Source organism: Condylostylus longicornis, unplaced genomic scaffold, assembly GCF_029603195.1.
Source record: "Condylostylus longicornis isolate FDR11 unplaced genomic scaffold, ASM2960319v2 ptg000044l, whole genome shotgun sequence".
NCBI lineage: Eukaryota > Metazoa > Arthropoda > Insecta > Diptera > Dolichopodidae > Condylostylus > Condylostylus longicornis.
Window position 1 is genome coordinate 2,578,828 of NW_026578013.1, and position 25,094 is coordinate 2,603,921.

General features: G+C 27.2%; 1 protein-coding gene across 1 annotated transcript in view; it reads right to left on the reverse strand.

Moving 5' to 3' along the window:
* Nucleotides 1–21,348, reverse strand: part of LOC129610384 (transmembrane channel-like protein) — a 49,694-nt gene extending 28,346 nt beyond the window's left edge. The window contains exons 1-3 of the mRNA XM_055522951.1: nt 21,315–21,348; nt 17,715–18,004; nt 17,556–17,657 (exon numbers count right to left, since the gene is read on the reverse strand). Of these exons, the coding sequence (XP_055378926.1) occupies nt 17,556–17,657; nt 17,715–18,004; nt 21,315–21,348 (426 nt within the window). The remainder of the gene's footprint in view (nt 1–17,555; nt 17,658–17,714; nt 18,005–21,314) is intronic.
* Between the last annotated feature and the right edge of the window lie 3,746 nt (nt 21,349–25,094).

Below are 25,094 nucleotides of genomic sequence, written 5' to 3' on the forward strand. Positions count from 1 at the left end.
AACAAGTTGCCAATAAAAGAAAAGGTTCCAAAATAACTATTCATTTCAATGGTTAGATCAGTAGGATCAAAATAATAAGTAAATTTTTTTCAAATTTTATTAAATTGTTCTAGAAACAATAAAGTTTAACAACAAACCATTTATTTTTTAAGGAATAAGGATACAAAGATATCTTTAATATACATCGGTTTCGAAAAGAATATTATTATTTATGTACATTAAATGTGTGTGATGATGTGGTAATGGGTTTTTTCAAGTGTTAAAATAAAGTAAGTATAAAGACGCATTCACATATTGTTTTGTCATATTCTATTTTTAATAATATTATAATATGTATATTGGGTACATCAAATTTAAGACGTGACGTTTATATGATACGATCCTTTACAACGATTATTAACATTTTCCTTCGCCAGAATTTAAATTGTTCTTTATCGTTTTGATTAACTTCTAAGGAATATTTGGTATAGTAAGCATAAGGCTATAAATGATGTAAATTTAAAAAATAGTTATAGTTATTTCATAATAAGAAGATAAAGGTCGCAGATATTGTAATATTTGAAGGTGTCTGTAAAAAGATTCAAGAGCTTAAGTATCACACATATCAACACATATTACATAAGGATTGAGTAATATTAAAATTTCATTTATTTTAAGAATTTTGAAATCATATTTAATTCAGAAGTTTTATCGTTTCCCTGCAATTATAATATGTGGGAATTAAAGAAACTTATTGGATTAAGAAAATTATAATACGAAGTACTAGTCACAAAATATAAGAAAAGAATTAGTTTAAAAATCACTCTCACTGACACAATATTTTTAAACCTATTTTGTAAAGGTTTTTGTCAGTCAAAAATAAAGTACAAAAATTGTTTTGGAAGACGCTTTGATCTGACAAAGAGCTATTTAAGAATTGACTCGTCAGTCACTATTGGTGGAATATATTTTTATTATTTCGAGACTGACGGTCTTTATAGATAAATCAAGAAAAATTTTGACACCGGAATGGGACTTCTAAATTTAGGTACTTGTTAAATTGATACTTATAAATTTTTTTATCGTACGATATTGGCAACGACAAAATATCGTCACAGTAACGGGAACCATTTTAATAATTTTGTTTGTAATCGTTGTTGATATTAATTTGTCAAGCCTTTGTGATAGACCTGGCAGTGATAGGAACGATCCATTTGATATAGTGTATATCAATTAGTTATGTCAGAGAAATATTTCGCATTATTTGCAGAATTCAATTTGAAAATATCTTGGACCCGTATATGAGCGATTCGCATAAAAGCAGAACTCCTTTATCAGTAAATCAGAATAGGTTTATATACGGTTTTTTACTTTTCGTAATTTACACGCATATAAACGCATCTGCCACATATATAATACTTTACTTCAATAAGCTTTAACAAAAATTATATAACTAAAATTTAATTTGTATACATCTCTTTAAAATTTTTGTCAAGCTATACGTCCATGAGCAGAAAACTCGTTTAGAAAAAATATTTGGGTTTATAGGACTGAATCCATTATAAAAATAAGGAATAAAAATTGCATAATTTTCGATTGGCCTATATATATGGATTCGATGGTATGTAAGTGTTAAAAATCATCAACTGTTCAAGAATTTAAACTGTGAATTAGATTATATAATTTCAGTTCAAAATGTTGAAAATCTTATTGTTGACAGTAATACTTTTATTTGTTTCTATTTTTAATAACTTTTTTATAAATTGCATGTGCTTTTTATTATTTAATTAGTGTTTTTGTGTATTTATTAAAATTTAATTTATTAAATGGTGAATAATTATTTAATTATTGAAGGGAAAAGTAAAACAATTTCTCCTTCTTTTTGAACAAAAAAAAAAAATTAATTTATAAGTGAAATAAAATAATTGGAAAGTTTTTTCTGTTTTCATTTATTTTTCGTTTTATTCCCAGTGAACATGAAGTCATTTGCAGTTATTTATTTTTGGCAAAATTCCTTTTAGTCCAAATATAATTGGATTGAAAAAAGAATCTTGTTGCATAATTGAATTACATACAAATATTATTTTTAATACCAAGATTCATAACGTACGTAAGATATCATAGAATTGAAGGAATGTGTTTTTCTTATTAAGGAGTCACTTCAAAGTAGTAAGGCAAAGTAGGTACTTATTTTTGTTAAGAAAATTGTAATTAAATGGAAATGCTTTTAACTCACTTCCATATACTTTAAGAAAAATTTTGCTTGTGTTTTAACTTTTTTTTTCTTTATACGAGTCCAATTTCAGAGCAGAAGGAACTTCCAATTGTCTTTAAAGCCAAGCATCAGTTTTTTACAGGTGATTGAATGAACTAGGCGGTGGCCAACATGCCCTAGTTAAACTGAGTGGAAATAGGAAACTGAAATTTGGATTAACTTTTAAAAAGTTCTTAAAATTTGTTTACAATTGGAAAAATTTAAAAAAATTTTGGCTAGACTCTAATTTTTAAATTTTTGTTAAAAATTTGACCAATTCTTGTATTCAAATCTTATTGCAAATTTTATTTGTTTTGCATTTTGTTGTCAAAATAAAGTAATCTTATCTTATGCTGGACCAAAAATAATAACCTCAAGACTCATAATAAAAATTAAAAAAAATCTGATGTGGCCAGCACATAAACAACGGAAAAGTTTACTTTCTAATATGACGAGTGTTGCATAAGATTATAGAATGAATTCCCTTGAAATGTCACTTCTTTTAAATTTTAAAGGCGCTACTATGCTTTTAGTTAACTCACCTAGAAAAATGGCAAATGATATCACGCTCATAAATATTTTATTGTTTTAGCACCTTTAGTTAAAATATTAAATATCAAAAAATCCGTTAATTATTTCTCTTTATGCGCGCAAAATTGTAACTTAGAACCGTAGTCAAAGACCAGTTCGCAGAACTTGATTTCTTTGCCTTGAAAAAAAAAGCCTTGTCACATTATCAACCGAAGCTTATATAAAAAATTTCAAACGGTTCTAAGTTAAAGTTTCTCTTGAATAGTTTTTGTTTTTTTTTTTAAATAATCAAAAATGTACAATCGGCCCGTAGTAAAGATGCAGTTTTCGATACCTGACATATTCCACAAGTCGCTTCCTTATCACAGAGAAATGCATTTTCGTCGAAAATTTGACATGCTAAATTGGGTGCCATCGCATAACGCCTCTTATGTGTTCTGTAAAAATACACTTCTTCGCAAATGGTGTAAATCAATTATTAAAAATTCACTATAAAATGAAAATTTGTTTAACATTTTGTTTCTACAAATTTAAAATGAAAAAAAAAATGTAATAGTAAAAAAGGCGGTAGTAAAAAATTTTTTTTTAATCAAAGGCATATGTTTTTTTTACAGGTCGTAAAAAACGTTAAAAGAAAAACCAACAAAAATTACACCTGAATGCTAATTTTAAAGAGGAAATATTTTTAAAATTAGAACAAACAAAAAAATTATATAACTGTAACGCGTCACATAAATTTCACAACTTTCAAGGATATTTTTTGAATAAATTTTCTTTTAAAGAGAAAAAAACCTCTTTTTCGCACTTCTTTTTACTTTAAGGTCTAATATAACTTTATCTCGTAAATTCTATGATTTTACTTAAATTTTAACAATAAAATTTTAAATGTTTCCCTCTCTTTTCCTTAAGGTGCTCGTATACCTACTTGCTACTACTTTCATTCATTTTTAACACGAGTAATTACTTTTTTTTTGACGAAAATAATAATAAGGTATTTTTTAAGAAAAAATCCTTTTATCCTTTTATTACTGTTGCGCTAATAATAAAAAAAGATCCATAAACAAAGTAAAAATCTCATTATCGTAAAAAATAGAAGGAAAATAAAAAAAAAATCCTCCTTTCTTTTGTAACTTTTGCAAATAAGTGTGTATAAAGTGTAAGTGTATGGGCCCTTAGAAATAAAGTAGAAATTCGCTTGTTGATACACGGAGAATTTTTTACAATAAAAAGCGGAATAATTTCTTTAACAAATAAAATAATGGTGAAAAGTTGGAACTGCCTTAACAAAATATTTGTAAATCTTTAAATTTGTGTTGAGAGCAAAAAAAAAGCAACAAAACAAGAAGCCAGAACGTCTCATTCTATTTCATTAAATAAATTTACTGTTTTTTATTTGGTCTTTTTTTGCTGCGACGTTCTTTCTTGCTATATAATTTTTTCATTGTCTTGTATTTTATGACTTTTACCTATATAAAGTTTCTGTCTAGAGAATGTGCAATATTAAAAGTAGATCATAAATTTTTGGAAATTTATATAAAATTAAAAATAGAAGATTATTTTCAAACATTAATGTGAATATTTTGACCGTTTAGAGACCTACTAGTACGAGTATTTTAAGTTTTTATATCACGAAATAATGGATGTAGTTTTGAATCCACTTTTGAGAAAGCTGCTCTACTTTTGCTCCGATAATTTAATTTATTGTCTTAAATGGTTTGTATTTTATAGGGATTCAGGTCGTTAAATTGAAATAAAACACAGATGGAGAAATTATGTGCGGGAAAACTTGTGCAAAGGCAAGGGCCCTGTGGCCGAAGAGGACGAGTGCAACAACGAGAGAGCTGATGGCATCCTAAACGCTGCTGGGAGGATATCAGTATTGTTGTTTGCATTTTGACGATACATTCTTTATTGGGAATGATGGCTAGAAGGCTGTCCATTTCTTTATCGAATACCTGCTGGGGATGGCATGCCATCGCCGTGGCATAGGATGTGCGTCACGTTCTTTGCGAGTGCCCACCCTGATGCGGAAGAGGAGATGCTTTTTTTTAGGAGGACATCGGTTCGATTCATTCCAGGAGATCTCGGAGGCGCTCCTGTGGTTTATCCGCTAAACTTTTTGAACGGATTTCAATTGATTTAGCGAGGAGAGTTGTGTTGTAAAGAAATGCCGATGGGCATTCCACTGTCCTAGTGCTGGATGGCAGCGTTTAAAGTGCCATCATCCTCTCTAACTAACTAACCAAACCTTTTTTTGCGAAGGAATTTGATGTCACAAATATTTATTGCATTGAATAACGTGTATTCTCTCAGTCTCAGAACTAATACTGTAGATTGCAAAAAGAGAAAATAGGCGACTCAATTAACGAATAATATTTTTCCAAGAAAACGAACAATTAAAAGGAGAATTCATAAAAATGAATTCTCAATTCTCTTTTTATTATTGAAATTTATTATATCGGGAAGAACAGTCTATTATTACCTATGCGTAATGTACTTAAAATCTCATTAATTGATTTTTTTTTTAGATTTTTAATTTTAAATTTCATACTAATTCCATGGGATCTGTAAAATAGAAAAATTGCAAGAAGAAAAGATTTTATTTCTTTTAACTCATATTAAAAGAACATAAAATTACAATCGTAATGTTATTTAATTTGAGGAAATTATTTAAAATAAAAAATATCCTTTGTTTTTAGAGCTATAAAAAGTTGATAAAACATTTTCAGTTTTTTTTATCATTTCCAAAGAGACTTACAAATAAATTTGTAACTTAGTGACAAAACAAAATGCGCTATAAGTACCATATACCAGAGGTGAACAAGCTCTTTGATAATCCGGGCCGAGTCATTTTTAATAATTTTTAGGGCCGCAATTAAAACTATATTAAAAAGTTATAAAACACGTTGGGTAACAAATTGCATCCGCAGCAAGAGTGATACAAATTGTTTGTTTTAAAGCTACTGCCGATTGCAATAGAAGTTTAGGAATTCAAAAATGTTCTGAAGTCACTTGAGTGAAAACGATTATGCCACCGTTTCTTCATTCGAGCACTTTTGATGAGAATTATTATTGGACGGAAAAGAAATTTGTTATAAAGTTACACTTTTTTTTTTTTTTTTTTTTTTTTTTCTTTGTTTCCTTCTTCACTCCTAGTAGGAGTATAGGGCTAGTGCATGATATCTATGATGCTCTAGTTTCTAAAGTCATAGAGAGTTAGCTAGGTAGGTGACTAGTCTACCGTAAAAGTTACACTTACTATTTCATATTTTTTTCCATGAATTCAAAAGACATTTTGAAACACATATATGGAAACTCGGGGACATTAACAGAAAAATTTTCAAAGAGTCGCATATGGCTCGTTAGCCGCAATTGGAACACCACTGTTATACACAATGTATAAAATATTTTAAAAATAATATTTTTTTTTCGTCTTTTCAAAAAACAATAAAAAAGTCAACATTAAAATCCTCAAAAGAAATTGCCTAATTTGCATAGCAACAGTTCTTTTGCTCTTTAAAATCTACTTTAGTGCCTGCCGCCAGTTCATAGAAATAATAAAAAAAAAATTCTGTAAAAGCAAAATAATTGCATTTAAAAAAATGTTAAAACAAAGTCTTAAATTAAAAAAATAAAAAATTTTATATAAGGTAAAAGATTTATTTTGGGAATTCGCTTATTAAAAGAGTGAAATATTTTTATTCTGTGCGTACTGTTCCTATTTTTCAAGTAGAAAGCTATACGTTCTTGAAAGTATTTATAATTTGTTTGAGAGTGTATACATAGATTTTAATATCAATATAATTTTTTTGTTTAAGAATAATTTACAGACTTGTTTATGCGGTAGATAAAATATATTTAAAGAAATAAATTGTCTTTAAAGTGAGTACCTATACGTATAGGTTGTGTGTGGTATAGTGTGCTGTGTACGCAAGAGGATAACAGGAATGTATTTTAGATGATTTTTTACTTTTATTATTTTTAATATAAAAACAGAATATTAAATTAGTGATAAAAGATAAAAAATGTGTTTTCTTTCTTTTTTTTATTATTCAAGTAGGAATTTAAATTTTAGGAAGTAAAAAAATGTTTACTAAATAAAATTTTAGAAGATATTTTTCTAAGAAAAAAGAATTTTTTTCATCTATTGGGTAGAGTGAAAAATTTTATATAGAATAGGCTTTGAATTGTCAAAAGATTTTTAAATATGATTGAGTACATTAAAAGAGCAAGATGTTAAATTCAAATTTATAGCTGTATACTGTAGATTGTTGATTGAAGCGAGATATAGGCATAGGAATTCCTCTGACCACTGGAGCCAACCATATCTTATCGTAATCCTTCCATATCGCACTTAAACTATTTCGGTTTCAGGAAAATATTCGGAGATATCGCTCAGGAGACTGAGGGACTGACTGTACCTCATAACAACCGGAGCAGAACACTACACAGAATATGTATGGCCGCCTTTTCGTCCTCCTGACATAATATACACAAAAGGAAGTTCGATTTTCTCAGTTTGTGCAAGTGATATTTCACCGGACGATGTCTAGTGAAGAAACCAGTAACAGTACGAACCTAATTACAAAAGTGAGTTGCAATTAGAGTCAGTTGGCTTTACGATCTAAAGTGTTGTACATATATTTTGTGTGCAAATTAATTTAGATTACAAGAAAAAAAAATTAAATTTGAAGAAAAGAATTCAGAAGTTGCTTTACGAAAAAAAAATTACCTGCAATTTTTTCATAAATTAAATTTAATTACTTTGGATATGAACGCAATCAAACAAGGCAGGGTTGGCATCTAAAATTACAAAAAGTGAATTTGCATCCGCAATTCAGAATGCAGTTTACAATACAAGAGCATTTTGAAAAATGCTCACTACATGATAATTGTCCGGTTCTGAACAAAAAAACGAAACTAAAATTGTTCGGCGCTTACAGAAAATCGATTCTGCTGTATTAAAGCAAAACCTGGTAAACAAATAAAAAAGTATTTTACAAGTGGATTAGGAGAATGTGGCAGATCTTCTGGCCAAATATAATAACTAATCTATAACAGTTGAAAGGCTCATAGCCCATGTAGCCATATAACAAGAACCAATAAGTTGGTTTTGGTGCACATTGAACATAAGGCGAAAGTACAATTTCACAGAACACACTAGAAATCAGCAAGAGGCACGCAGGTAGGAAAGTCGAAAATTACATGGCATGGAACAATAAATCTATAAATAATTAAATCACTGAAGGCGAAAAAACGTGGCCACAGGTTAAAGCACTATTAAGTAACAGATTGAGAGTTCACACCTCATTCACTCGCGTATCGCTTGTGCAAGATTCACTATTTAATCAAAATTTCAATTTAATTATATTTAATGTAGTTCATATTTCATAATATTGTCAAATTTCTGTGAATTCTTTTTGATTAAACAATTCCACTCGTTCTTATTTATAAATGATCATTCAATTGGTGGCTTTGATGAATTTCTCCAAAAGTTTTCTTGTATCACAAAGAAAACAAAACGGCTTTAGAAAAATAAAATCATTTTCTGAAAGTTTTTTCATAAAAGAAGACGAAAAAGAAAAAAACTAAAACAAAAATTGTTTATCTTTGTTCATTTGGAAGTTTGTTTCAAAAAGTCATTCTCCTTTTGGAATTCAATTTTTAAAATACATACAGAATAATTTTTTAATTAAAGTTAAAATATTTAAAAATAAAAAAAACATGAATTTTTTAAAAACATGAATATCAAACAAAGTCAGAGAATTTAATCGGACTATCTGACATGTTGGGAATTTGGTGAAAAAAAAAGCTTTTTCTTAACCCCTATATGAGTTCTCCGTTCTGCAGAGATCTTAAAAGAACCGGGTGGCTCTGATCGGCTACTTGCAGTTGAATGTACATTGACACACATAAAAATAACCAACCAACCAACCAACCAACGTGGTAATACTGTTAACAGACTTATACGAGTAAAAATAAGAAATATTTATAGCTGACTTGTAATTTTGTAGCCTAGAATTTGTAAGATTAAAATTTTAAGATTGCAACTATTGAATTATAATAACAAACATCTTTTTTGAAATGTTAAACGTCTTATAAGTTAATTTTGTAAACACTATAATTTAAGGTAAAAATAGACTGAGTCGTGTTCCTAAAAGTATGCAATTTTTCTTTTAGTTCCTTTAATTTGAAATTTGAGGACCACGTTTTTTCAATGGTTCTTTGGAGATTTTATATTCAGAAATTATAAAATCTGATTTCCAGAATTTCAATAGTTAAGTCAAAATGTTAAGCTTCATAACAAATGGCTACAAATGTCTAAACAAATTCATTGTACAGCAATTTTTTTATAAAGACTATCAAATTAACTTAATTTACTTAAAGTTTTGTGGAGTAGACTTTTAAATAAATTATTAAGAGGGTATACGTACCATATAATCAAATTTCAGACAATTTTCAAATAAGGGTACCAAAAAAGATCCCACATACGTGCATATATTCGACTATAACACTCATATAAATTTCAAAGTAAAGGATTAAAATAATCCTTCTCGTTTTTTTTTTTTTGGGTTTTATTTTTGTTGTCTTTAACTATACAAATATTTTGTTAGTTAAAAAAGAGGCAAAAAGTTTTTCGTTTTTCACAAAAAAACAATGAATCCCTCAAGAAATCCTCAAAAGACTTGTTAAACATATATGACCTCAAATCAAAATAAATAAATTCATCAAAAATACAACAATAATAAAAAAAAAAGACTGACTGGAAAAACTGATTGACTTGTGGTTTTGTTTCCGAAAAGCCTCCAGTAAAGATAAGCAAAGCAAAAAAAGAGCATGAACCAGAAAAATAAAACTAAAATCGAAAATAAAAGAGAGTAAAAACAGAGTGAAATTTAAATCAAGGACAAAAGAAGTGTAGAGAAGCGGGAAGGGGAAAGGTTTTCTTTTATTTTTGTGGTATTTCAAAGCTTGTTGGAAAACTTCTTGAGTTTTTTTTATTTTTCTAAATTTTTTTTCTAAATTTCGTTTTTGTATGAAATGTTAAAAAAGTGAAAAACTTTAGACAATATTCGAACAGAAATGAAAAAAGAAAAACAAAAAACAAAAACATGGACGACGGAATTAAAAACCTGAAAGAAAATCGTAAAAAAAAAAGAAAAAAACCAGAGAAAAAGAAAGAAAAATTTTCTTTTACGTGTTCATTTTTATTTTGACCTCAATTCGAATTATTTTATGATTTTTGTTTTCTTTTGAAGGCGAGTATTGAACCCAACCCAAACTGTTGTGCTCCTGCTAACCTTTTATTGATGTTTTGTCAGAAAAAAAAACTGTGAAAATTTTAAAGATTATTAAAAAAAAAGAGAAGAAAACTTTTTTGGTATTTTTTTTTTTGGTTTGTCATAAGAAAATGAAAAACAAGAAAAATCGGACTTTTTTTTCGATTCTCCCACTTCCACCCTCCGTGTATCCATACAGTAATCTCTTATTTTAAAACTTAAGGGCAGATTTTGTTATTTTTTTTTTCTTTAATCTTGTCTTTTATTAAATTTTTAAGGTTTTTCCTTGTATTTGTTATTTGGGAGAAAATTAAATGTAATTTATCAGATTTTGTGGGCGAATAGCCTACTAATAGCCGATTATTTCATTTAACATTAGAATGAAGAAAAACTAAAATGAACAAAAAAAAATTTAAAAGGTTGAGATTTTGTTAAGAATAGAATAAACTTCAGAATTTTAACAAAAAAAAAAAAGTTTTTAATAAAATGAGAATGAAATTATATGTAAAATTTCTTAAATTTAATATACAGAGGATTTTTTAAACAAAAAAAAAGGAACAAACAAATTGAAAAAGATAAGCCAAGTGGTAATTGAATTGTTCGGTTTGCTTTTTTTGTTGTAAAACCTTTGTTATTGAGAAAATGTGATTTTGGTTGATATTAGAATTTGAAAATGGTGGTATTCGAATATGGTACATAATAATTTTTATATAAAAGTGGAAATCTTTATTAAATTTAGTTTCTTCATTTAGAATCCGTATAAGTTTTCATTTGTTTGTTGAACTAAACTCTTTTCAAAACTCAATAAAATGTGGACAAAGATTTTGACCAAACTGTATATTTTTATAGAAATTTTAATTTTTCTCTATTTAGCCTATAGATGATCGCAGTTCAGATGAAGAATTCGGCTATATTATGATTATTGTAATTGTAATATATGCGTTTAGTTAACATAGACGTCTGATTTAAATTCGTTTTTTGAAAATATTCCAAAATAAGTCTCACACAAGTTAGTACACACAAGTTAGTGGTCGCTTAATACTCTTAATGTACTATATTGTTGGGAAAAATTTTCTTATGCATATTATGCTTACAAAATAAAAGTATTTACTTTGGCTAGAAACTATCTAAATCATAGGTATATTATTATAATTTCTTTCACATAGCTTATTCGCCCCTCTTTTTCCGAAAAATTTAATTTTCGGGAGTTGCTCTCCATAATTATTTCAAAATTTAATATAGACATTTATTGACAAAATATTCGTCTTTCGTGTGAACTAGATTAAAATAAAATTTTTTTATTAGTTTAATAATCCTGGCAACATTAAATATTTAAGCTCTTTATATACTTATACTTTTGTATCATTGTTATTTGCATTTTCACATTTAGTTTTTCTCAGAATATTGAAATTAATGATAAACGAGAAAAAATAGAGTTGAATTGTCAACTCTGTGATACCCGTACGAATTTGTTATCCTACGTGCGAATAAATAAGCCATTACTGACTATGGGACAGACTATGACTTTAAGTTGTCGTTTTACCATATTAATTTGTGCAAAATTTCAGTACTGTGATTTTTCAAAATACTGTGTGTGCCAAACTACTATTGAAGTTGTATGGCAGCTACCAAAAAGAGCCAAGAAATTTTAACGAATTTTATCAAGCACATCCCTATTACTACCATATTCGCTCGTGTGAAATATCAATATTACAACTTTTATAGTTTCTGAGATATAGTCAAATGAATTTTGAAGTTGTATGGCAGCTACCCGAACCGGTACCCCGATCATGTCCAATTTAAATAGGGTACTGACACTTACTACAATAAATCATTTGTGAAAATTTGGTGAGCTTAGCTGAATTAGTTTTTGAGTTATCGTTGGGACGGACGAACGGACGGACGGAGAGACGGACGGACGGACAAAGCTAAATCAACTCAGAATGAGTGAATGACGAATGATGAATGACGCTGATCAAAAACATACACTTAAGTCTATATCTAAGGCCGTTATTTCTTAGCGTTACAAACGGTAAGGCAAATTTAGTATACTCTTCGAAAATACGTTCGTACGGGTATAAAAACGTTCTAATTTGCAGAGGAGAAGAATTTTATACTAGTAGAAGATGATATAACATTCATGAAAGTGTTAAATTGTATATGTAAATGTTCATTACATTCTGAATTAAAATTATAATTCAAAATTTTTAATATTAATATAAAAATACGATTTTTAATTAAAAGCATTTAAAGAAATTCCTAATGAAAAAAATCTATTAATAAAGTATTTTCATGTAGTCTCGCCTGAATATATGCAATTTATTTTATGAAAATTTCTTGTATGCATTTGCATTATTTTTTGTTAGCATTTCAAAATTTTGTATGGCCCAGATCACATAAATAATTTTTATTTAACTGTATTGGTCCTCTTTAATTGAAAATAAAATTTCTATATAGAAAATTTTACAATCTTACTTCCATTCTGTTACAGTTTATATGTTTATACAAGGACTTTATGTATCCTTGTATGTGAAAATTAAAACAAATAAAAAAAAAACGTAACAGAATATTGTCCTGTCAAAAATTTTCAAGGTTATAATATGAAAATTACATGAAAATAAAATTAAATTTTTCTTTAAAAAAATTTAATGGTGTCATTACAAGTTCCATTTGCGACGCCGCATCACATGCTTAGGGCTTGAATGTTGCGGTGTATAATTTAACAAATTACAGAAATCCTATAGTTGTCTTTTTTTTTTTAGAAATGTTTCTTCCAAATAATTTGGAAAAATATTGAAATGTGATTGAAAAGAACGAAAAATTTCAATTGAAGCCAGCGATCCTTCTGTCGCTAAATGTATTTCTCGCTGCAATACAGAAGTTTTCAATTAAAATTTCTTAAATGCAATTTTTGCAACCTGAATAATTTCACTTAATTTTTTTCTTAAATTTACGTTACATATGCAGCCACATCAGTTGCATCAAAAGTAATTTTATATGTAGGGTAAATGGCTTGATTATAAATGGAAAATTCATTACATAACAACAACTTGTAATTTACTATAAAATAAAAGAAGGGATGAAAAGAAAAATATCGTGACCAACATTTTAAATTATTAAAAATATTTCTATTTTACAAGATTTTCTTATTTCTTGCACATAAATTTTCAAAATTATTATAAATATTTGGGAGCGGCATTTTTACACATAAAATAAAAAATAAAAAAAATAGAATACAAAAAAAAAAAAAATTATGAAAAAAAAATTTCTTCTTTTTGTTTTTCATATTTTTTTAATCAGTCCGTTTCATCCTTCTCTCTTAACTATTCAAATTCACAGCAAAATCGTGCACGTGCCAAAGCTTAAAACTTTCATTCGTTGTTGGATTTAGTTTTGTTTTAGTTTTATTTTTTTCTTTTTTGTTTTGTTTTCTTTTTCTATCCAAGTGAGCGAATAAAGCTCCTACTGAGTACGTGATGGGATGAACGAATATTGGACGAAACATAGGAAGCATATAGAAGAGTTAAGGTTTAATTACAATATTAGGAAATTATTTTGATGTCGCGAAGAAAAAATTATTTTTTTTTCTTATTTCTTTCTGTCTTGTTTATGAGTTCAAAGACTATGATAGATCTCTTTCCTTTCTTTCTGTTCTTTTTTGAAACAAGTTGTTGCTAAGAAGGTTTCTATAATAAATATAGGCATTTGTCATTTCTTTTCATATATTTTTTATTGATTTTTTTTTTTTGTCTTCTAATAATTTTGGAATATTTTTAAAAAAAAACATGATGTTGCGTCACTGTAGAAGACAAAGACAAGTTTTGTGTTTCTTGCATTGAAGTTTTAAAAATATCACACAGGAAAATTTTTGGAATTTATTTCAATGTGATGGAATTGGAAAATGAAATTTATTTTTAAAATTAAAAAAAATTTTTGCATAATTTCGTGGTCCTAAATGCTAAGAACATTAAACTGAATCGCGACTACCATTAAATTGAATGAACCCTAATTCAATGGCGCATTACTCGTGATAATTTTGACATTTAAAACTTCATTTGGTGTTTTTATTTTTATTTAATTTTTAAAATGCTTTCAATGATATTGTTAAAATGAACTTATTAAATTTTCTTTTTAAGCTCTATAGCACTTCATTTTTCGATTTATTGAATAATATAGGTTTAATAATGAGATAAAATCTAGTATACGAGAGATTTAATTATCTTGTTTCTTAGAATCTTGTTTTGTAGTTGAAATTTCGTCAAATTTTATAAAATTTTACAGTTTCCTAAGATAGAATCCAAGGGAATAATTATGATAAGAAAAAATTCCAAACTTTCGTACCAAGTTGATTACTTTAATCTTTATTAGTTTGCAAGATTTAGAAATTATACTAAATTTATCCGAATCATGAAGCTTTCCGCGTAGAATAAACACAAATTGTTTTTATCTGAGTTCTCAAAATAAAATACTAGTTCAATATCTTAAGTGCTTGATTGGAACACAATAGATCTATATACGCAGTCTCATTTCACTGTTACCATGGCTAGAATTGAGAAATGCTAGCATGAAATTTCAAATATCGAGGGAATTTTTGGAGAATTTGCTTTAATTAATTTTAAATGTTTTATAGTTAAGCAGACCAACTTCAAATATTCGCTCTTAAAAATTCAGTATTTCATTTCAGTATTAAATTGATTTCCATTTCATTTTACCGTTATACCTATACCTATTTTTAGAGGGTAATCTTTTCCTTTTATTCAATTAATTTTATATTTAGGTTAATTCCCTACAACTTATCTATTTTGTCTATCTATTATGATGGTTTCTTTATATACAAAATCGTTAAATATGTGATTATTTAAAAAGGATTCTTAAAGAAGAATAAAATATCAAAAAAAATGAAAAGATATAAAAGGATAAAATATGCAAAAAAAATAAAATTAAAAAAAATCAAAATGAATAATGTAAAAACTATAAAACTCATAAAAGAGGTCAACGGATTTTGGAAAACAACGTAAGAGATACTCTTGAACTTTATTTAAATATTTTTTTTTAGAATTTAATTTTATTTGTTGAATTTAAATGGTAGAAAGGCAAAACTGGGAACTTTATTCATGATGACTCTATCAGTGCTAAAAGGAAAGAATTTTTTTTTGCTTGTTCTTTTCTTTGGTATGTAGGAGTTTTCATTGGAATATAAAATTCTACCTAATAATTTAAATATTTTTAATATTTAAGGGTGACATTTGAATTTTCCTAGTATAATGACGGTAACGTGAAATATTTTAGTCACACTATTGTTTGTGTTCTAGGAACTCAGCTGCAAATTTTTAAAGTAATGATAATTTAATAATTTTTAAAGGTAATATTTTGTTAGAAATTATTATGGTGTCACATTGTAATAATTTAATCGCTCTCTACAATAGAAAGTTTAACAAAATTTTCTTGCAAAATTAGTATGAACTTTTAGCGTGTATAATTTTTAATACCCTAGAGATATTCTCAGTAAATCGTATTCATTATTCACATTCTTTTTTATTGATTACCTGCTGAACAAACCTCGTAGTTTTTTTGAATTGCATACTTTATAATTGAATTTTGAGTTTCGGATAGATGTAAAATTTTAACACAATAATTTTTAAATTGTAATACACGTGGTATAACTCAAAAACCACAAACTATAAAATTTTGTTTTTTTAATATGATGTTAAATTAAAAATTTTTTCTTTTATATCACTAAAAAATTTATTTGCAACTAATATAAAACATAAGCAATTTCTGTTAAAATACCAACATTTTACGAATTGTAAAAATATTCAAACAAAATATTTAAGATATACAAGATTTAAGCGTTATATTGTCCTCTCTAAAAATTTTTTTAGTCCTTTTTTGTGAGAATTATATTTTTTCTTTTAATATAGCTAATAATTATGTTTAGAAACTGAAATTTTTAGTTGTTTGCAGAATCCGAGCTTTTGAGCTCAAAAATTTGCATTTTTATAAACAAGTCAATCTAATGACTCTGTTAACGGCTTGAAATAAATAAAAATTTCCTCTTATTCTGATTATATTGTTACCATATATTTCGATAAATAGCTTTACTTATATCAGACGATTGCTCAGTACAAGCATTTTTGTAATAAAAACATGATCATAATTAAGCCAACGCTAACTATCACTCAAATATCGTCATTATTTATAGGTAGAAATGAAAGTGAAATTGAAAGTACGAAAAAAAAATAATTTTAATAGTATTAATTTAATATTAATAAGTAAATTAAAAATTTAAACAGCTAACACGAAAAGCATCTGACTACTGTACGGCCAGTTAATAGAAACAGTCACATGAATTAAGAATAAGTTAAAGAAAATCAATGCTACCTGTAGTCTGATCTGAAGCACTCTCTTATGTTCGTACCAAAAATAGACGAAAACAAGTTAACTTTGTACAATATACGCGTCATCAGACTCATAGTCCGTACTATGACGTGTAACATTGAAAAGCTTGATCCAATTACACCAATGAGTATATTATTACAAAGAATAAATAAGTATATCATAATATAAATTTGTATATTATGATATACTCAGTCTTTCATTTATGTGATATAAGTATAGAAAGCATTTTTGCAACAGATTCTTCCTAACAAAGCACATTAAATATTGCTTTGTAATTTCAATAAAGCAATTCCTTTTCAACTTTTCAATTCAAAAGCTCAAAATTTTCAAAAGGAATTTTTTTATTAAAATTACAAGTACATACGAGTATAATATTTCCAAAAAAAATGTTACTCTCTCAACTTTTAAAATGTAAAAATTATTTTTTCTATTAAACCCACAAAATTTTCTTTTACAATCAAACAATATTTTTTTCCTCGTACTATTGCAGCTATATCAAAGGAATTATGTACACTAAACTGATTCACCTTTAAAATGCGCATTAAAGTTTAATGTAATCGTTCAAAAATGAGGGAGCAAAAAAAAATATCCTTGAATAAAATTTTCTTATTTTTATACACAAAGCAAAGTAAATTACTTTAAAACGAACGTGAAAATCAAGTCAAAGACTTTGAAAATAAACTTTTAAATTTTAAAATTGCCCAAAAAAAAAAAATTAATTCATAAAAAGGAATGGTGAATAAATTTAATGAAAATGAAAAATAACACCAGTAATTATTTTAGTCCAGACAAGTGAAAAATTTTCACTAATAACTTGAATTAAGGTCGAAAAAAGAGCAAAAACAAAAACAATGATAAAATAAAAGAGATAAAATGAGTGAGCAAAAAAAAAAAAATATAAACACAATTAAATAAAAAATATGTTATACATATAACAATATCATCACTTTTACACTATAAACACGCTATAATGATTATCTGGTATACACAAGGATAATGAAGAAGAAGAAAAATAAAAAAAAATTCGTGTTTTCATCATTAAAGCAGATTATTTTTTTGGTATATTTAATAAAAAAAACAAACCAAATTGGGTTTAATTCTATAAAACTTACCTCACCAATAACATCTGGTTGTGAACGAAATTCAACTGAACCACCTGATGAACGTCTCGGTTTTGTTATATCTAATCTAAGTATGCCAGGTTTTGATCTTTTCTTATTAATTACATTATTAGATTTCTCATTATTTGTTATTGTTGTTGAAATTGGTGCTGTACTTGTTATACTGCCACTACCACTTCCACCACTTGAATATATAATTGTATTATTACCAATATTTTGTTGTTGACTTGTCATTGAACCATCATCACTTGTTGTTGTAGTTGTTGTTATTGTTGTTGCTGCTCCAATACTACTATTATTACCAATATCAATACTACTATTACTATAAATAGAACTTTCACGTAAAGGTGGTGCAGGTGGTGGTAGTGGAGGTGGTAAAGGTGGTGGAGGTGGTGGCGGCGGTGGCGGTGGTGGTAGTGATGAAGTAGATTGGGTTGAATCTTGTGATAATTGAATTTTATTTTTTGATATTTTACTCATATTTTACTCAATTACCTACACTATATATATATATTGAGTTTATATCATACAATTTTTTATTTTTTATTTAAATTTAATGTGCAAACATTCTTATAAAATTTTATTTTTATTAAATTTTTTGTATCATGCAATTTTATTGGAAAAAAAAACGTTTATAACTTTAATAAATATTCAACTGAAAAATTTTTGTGTCATGCGATATTGTATCATGCGATAAATTTTGTGGCTTACGGAATAATTTTTATGACATTTATGTTTCCGTTTTTAATGAAAATATTTTCCTGATTTGGGTTGTTTAGTTCTATCCGTTTGCATGTATGTATGTAACGTAAGTACACAACACATGAAAATGGAGTAGTATGTTGAGAATTCAGAGTATTTACTCAATTTCTAATCTTTATTCTTCTTTACTTAAAAGTTTTTTTTTAACACTCACTAGATTTTCCCGTATTCTAATTTTCTTTCTATTTTTATTTATTTAAAATTAAGTACTCTTTAGTTAATCACTCTCTTCAGTTATCACTTTAATTTAATATAAACGATATTAAATATGGAAAATTTTAATTATTCCCCCCATATGCATGTAATTTATATCAGGAAAAAAAATAATAAATTCTAGAAAAATTTTCGGAGATCCGCCGGAAATAATTTTTGTTTTTTGTTATTCATATTCCAATCTCTTACAATTCCCATTTTCATTGTATCCGGTCATCTGATTTAATATTATATCGGAAATTTTGTGTAAGGAAATGAGAATTGCTTATTTAAAAAATATGTGTTAAAAGTTAAGCACAACAACAAATTCAATTATTTCACCCATAATTCAAGTTTACGCTCTTATCCTTACAACTCGACTAATTTATTTTTTCATCCATGAATAACTATTTACTTAAAAAAAATATATATATAAAATAATAATCATAATAAAAATAATAAAGAAAAAAACAAATTAAATAAAAAATTAACGGTTAAGAATAGCATTACTGACCCATGTAATCCGCATAAAGTCATGTTATTAGTTTAACAGGTATTGTGTACAATCACCTAGCTTTACATACCTACACATTTTGTTTTTTTTTGTGTTTTTTATCCTTTTTCAAATGAAACTTGAAATTAAAAAGGCAAAAATTAAAAAATATAAAAAATGGATAAATTACTGTATAAAGTAGGTGTAATAATGTTTACACACATTAATATACCTTTAGGTACATATTCACACATTCATACACATGTGAGTGTACGTAATTTGCGAAAATATGTACGCATATGTGTATATGACCGAGCATTGAGTACTTTATTTTTTTTTATTTTCCTTAAATGAATCTTCTTTAGGACAATTTTTTTTAATTTAGAATAATGAGCGCACTTCCAATATTATAGGGTAACTAAGCTATTAAATGGCGCTATATTTTGGAAATAGTGTATTTACCTTGATTTAGTATTTGCATATAATAATAGGAGAGTAAAAATATGTTATGATTAAAAATTAAAGGAGAGTAATTAAAAAAAATTTAAACTATTGGCATTGTTACGGCTGCATTCTGATATGAAGATAGAAATAATATGAGGTGAATGTCAAAGCAAGGCTGTAGCAAATTGTCATCAAACGTTTCGTTAAAGAAATGGCCAAAGTTTATTTAAGACACGGTTATTTACAGCCGAATTCTAGACTACGCCTCCCTCTTTTGTGAGCAAAAACATTTAATTCTGCAAGGAACCAAAAAATAATTTGAAACTGAGAAACTGATTGGTTTTATAGAAGTCCGCAGAGCTCGTTTCAGAAATCCATAAGCGATTGTACAGTACAGCGTACGTTGTCGGTATTTTCAAATCACTATTATTCGTTTAATGGTAAGATAACATCGTTTTCGGTCATATATGAGAACCGGCCTATTAAGCAAAGAAACTCAGGGTCACACAATTTGAGTATCAATTAAAAGACTAATATTATAGTAATATTATACATTATTAATTTGTTAGAAAGGTAATTCTAGAGATTCCGAAATGGGGAGGATGCCTTGTAACTCGGTTCTAAAGCTTATTCTCTACATTTATGGGGCTAAAATTGGAAAACGGAAGTGGTCGGATCGTAGTGTACATAATGGGGGCATAAACTATAAAAGGTACATTTGGACACTGCCATCAGGAAACGTTTTTGGCAGAGGCACATGGAGTTGTGCTTATGAAGTTATTAAAAGCAATTTCTTGCAGAGGCATTTGAAGTTGTGCTTATGAAGTTATTAAAAGCAATTTCAAAAGAAAATTTATTTATGTGAAAGCCCGAGAATATTTTAAAATAAAACATTGTAAAACTATTTTTAATTTTTCATAATTTATTTATGCGACCATTAACATAACTACTTCACCTATTTATTGTAAATTGTATGGTCCTAAAAGCACTTTTCATTAATTGTAATAACAAACACTATTACAATCACCATGTTATTATCATTAAAAATCATAATGATTATCATCATCATTTTCATCATGAATGCTAAGTTTTGGTATGAGGAATGGTTTTTGTATTCCTCATTTAATCTTCAATTGTTTTGTTTTACCCATTCCCTATGACTATATTACAGAGAATAAGATGACTTCAATGGCATTTTCACGCAGTTTTAACTTTAAAAATGGTAATTCATATTTTTACATATTCACGTCTATGTTAACATGTATGTTTTATTGAAAAACAAATTCTAGATTCACTGTATATTTACTATATTAATATATGTACATATCATATGAGTCGCCTAATGCTAATATTTTGAAGGTTGACTGCTCCCACAGGTGTGTACTGGTATATGAAAAAAAAAAGAATACAAAATTGATAGAAAAGAGCCGACAAAATTATATATTTGTAGTAAAGGAAACGTAACTGTAAATGTCTATTGTTGTAAGTGCGTTGCGTGTATGGAACAAAAAAAAATTTAAAGAATTTAAGGATAAAATTAAAAAAAAATTAGTTTTGCAGCTATTTTATTATTGTAAACTGTGTGTTTCTGTTATCTTTTTATTATATTGGAAGCTAGAATAGAATAAAGGAAAAGGAAAAGCACATTCAAATTTTGGTACTTACAAAGGATTTAGTTTTATTTGCTTAGTTCTTGTTTTGTTTATTATTATATGTAGGTGAATTAGCTGCGAAATTTAACGTACTAACTGTTTGAAGTGAAAATTTTTTGCTAGTAGAATTTGCTATTTAAGTTCAACTTAATTCGGATCTTATCTCGGATGAAAAATTTTGACTTTCTTAGAAATATGCAGCATTACTTTCGCATAACTTTTTCACTTTTACTGCTTTCATCTTTATGTTTTGAATTTGAATGAATGAAAGAAATTAATTGCACTTTAAATGAAATTTGAAATGAGTTGAGTGACAAACACAATTTTGCTCCAACTGCAACAATTTTTTTTTTACATTTTTACAAAATCGGATTATTTTAATTTTCTTAGATTTACAAAAAATAAACTTCTGGGTAATTTTTTGTTTTGACAATACAGACTAATCACAATTAAATTTGAATATCAAATACAAAACACAAAACAATACCTCGGAAAAAGTAGAAAAAGAAAACGAACATAGAGAAAACGACTATGGCTTCTAGATCGTGGGTCTGAATTGAAAACATACCTTTCTTGGCGGAATGTAGAAATAAAAACATATAATAAAGCAAAAGTAATGGTTAACTAGTTTGACTCATTTCAGGAGCTTATGAGCATTCAGGTGGGCTTTAGGTTGGATTAAAATCTCCCACTATTGATTGGGCTAATTACAGTTTAAGACTGTTCGTCTTTATTTCTTGATGATTTTTAGCAAAAAAAAAAAATATTACCTGGCATCCCAAAGTAAGTTTCCTCTCCCCCCAGTTTCCTCATCTATAATGTTCTTCAACTCTCCCAAGGGAGAAAGCATCGACCACTCCATTGCCACAGTATAGGCCTTCGCCCGCAATGAGGCCCGTTCCAATGAGGTCCTCTCGTTCCCTTAGACATTGATGTGTCCCTAAACCCAGCAGAAGTCACTCTACATAACCCAAGAAAAAGTCCTCAAGACCGCCCTCAACCGCCTCACCAAACTAGATTTGATAGTGGAGGATCCTGGCGCACCAGCAGCCGCCCTGCTGATGGTTGCAACCGACATATTGGACGCCACCTCAGGCGCATCAGTCTAGCGCTACTGTTGTCCGGCAGCCTAACAGATAATTTATGTCCAATTTCCTCGCAAATATTATGCCATACCCCCACTGGGTGTCCTAGAACCAACTGTGTGGATATAGAAACTCAAACCTCGAGAACGAAAACCTCGACTACTATTACAAATAATTTTAAATTTTTAAACACCTGTAGGAACTTGTGTGCAATTACATGTATTTATCATTTTTACATTATCAAAGACAATATAAATATTCGTAAAATAAATTTGAAGTTGGCAATCCCAATGATTGTGATTCATGAAATAAAAGAAAAAACAAATATTCCTACTCACACTTTGCATGAATGTACAAATGTATATAAGTCTCATAAGTGGAAAATTAAATTACTCTCATTGTAAAATTATATAACTGTAATGTTAAATATGTTATTTAATTAACGCTTGTAAATATATTTTCTGTTTTTCGCTTGTAATTGTAGAATAAATGTATTTTTGTTTTAAAGTTTTGCTCACATCGATGTTAAATGTTTTGCTCGCAATTAATATGAGATTAAATTCTACGTATTAAGAAATCTATGTACAAAACATTTTTACCAAAAAAAATTTTTTTTTTTTAAAATAATGTTGTCATGATTGCCTACACCTAAGGGAATATAGTTGTCACTTTTATGAGATTTGTATAGGATTTTATGATGTTTAAACATTAATCAGCAAATTCAATTAACTATGTAGTGAATTCTTATAGCAAAATCTAATTGAATGGGTAAGAATAAAGTTAAAATATTGGTTTGGTTAAAATATTTTTTTGTTTATATTGGGAATAATTGATGTAATACAATTATGCTGATTATTGGCAGCATATCAATAAAATAATATCATTTAATATATAAGTTCACTATAATAGATCATAGACTAAATTGTTACAGAATAAGGATTTGAAATTTTTGATAGAACAAGAGGGTTATTAATTTTTTTCAATGTTTCGAGGAATGTGTAATACTATTTGCTGGATAGTAAGTAACCAATAAACTAGTTTTTACCAGGGTAATTTGTAGTAGTAAACTAGATGTAGTTGTGTTATATTACAGGGTTAAAATAATCTTACCATTGCTGCAGTAGTTAAGGCACATGTCTTCATGGATTTAAATCCTGGTCAGGTCTATTTAATGTTGATTATTATGGATATGCAGTTTTCATATATCCATAATACACGACATTAAACTAAGAAAATAAACAATCTTTAATAATAATATTACTACAGTAGGTTAGTCACCCACCTGATTAAAACATCTATGACGCAATGAAACTGGGGTATGACTCTCTATGATAGCATGCACTAGCCGACAAAATAAGTAAAGTAATGTAAATTATCAAGTGATTTGAAATTCATTCTCAATTTTTATATGTAAATCTAAAGCTTCACTCCTATTATTTTAAGATAAAATATTTAGTTTTTTCAGGATACTATATTATGGCCACATAGTTAATGGATTTTAAGTTGAGATTATATTTTCATGATATTCTTCAATATTAAAATAACCAGTCTATAAGTGATTTCCTATAATTTGCTTTTCTCTAAAATCTAGTGTACCATTATCAAAAGTGCTGTACTACTGAATATTTATAAAACTCAAATTGTATAAATTAATTGTTTGATTGGGGTAGTAATACCCGACCATCGGAATCTCAAAGTCCATGTCTACTTCAATTATTTCAATCTGATTATAAAAAATTTTGGATAATTAGTAACAATTTTATTAATTTTTGCAAAATGAACTATGTACCAAACATAACCAGGACTAAAATGCAAAATGATTTAATAAAAATAATTACCACATTTGCAAATGGTAAATGAATCAATTATTAATAGACCCATCACTAATTACAATCCATTGGGGCTATACTATATTCTAAATAACTTTATTGATGTCAATAAATCATTTTGATCTTATATGCTCATAACTACTTTATTTAACTTTGAAAATTTTATGACTAAGTTTTGCTTGACATTATTTCATAAAATTAACAATTTGAGGTTGTATAAAAGGATGTATGTATGTTTTTTAGGTGTTTTTCTTTTTTAATTATGTAGGATGAATATTAAATAAACTCATATTATAAAAAACGAATAGGCATGTAACATCTTATTTAAAATAAAATGGGGTCGGGGCCATGACTACCATATTATATTTATAAATTTTTTTTTACATACATACATATATATATTTCTGTAGTTGGAGGATTTTGTTTGTTTTTTTTTTTCAATTAATAAAATGAATGCTCCTTATTTAGAAAATGAAAGGATCAAATTAATGTGTTTATATATATATATAGAAATTCTCCTACATACATGGTATCTTATAGAAAAAAGGATGAAATAATAAAATGTTCTTGCTGCTTATCGAGGCTATATAGCAAAAAAAAAACTAAAATAAAAAAAAAATTGAAGCAACAATTCCATTATAATTAGTAAAATGGTTTTTTTTTTTTGTTCAAAAGAAATTCTACATAAAACTTGAGGTTAGGCATAAAAACTTAGTAATATTATGAAAAAAAAAAAAAAAATTTAGAAAAGGGTTGATAAATTTTCACAAATTTAATTTTTATAATAACGATGACGACATTATGAATATAGTGCAACATATATGTATGTATGTATATGTATAAGTAAATATTATTTTATATTTTTTTTATCTATAATAAAGAATGAGATGTAGGTCATAAAAGGATTATTGTTTTTAAAGAGTATATACATAATTTAAAGTACGATGACAGAAGGTTTACATTTTATAAGAGATATTGATGTAGAAAAAGGACAATGTGAGGACAATGTGGTCATCAATATGTTTGTATATAATAATGTAGTTATTTTGTTAATATATAAAGTAATTTTGGGT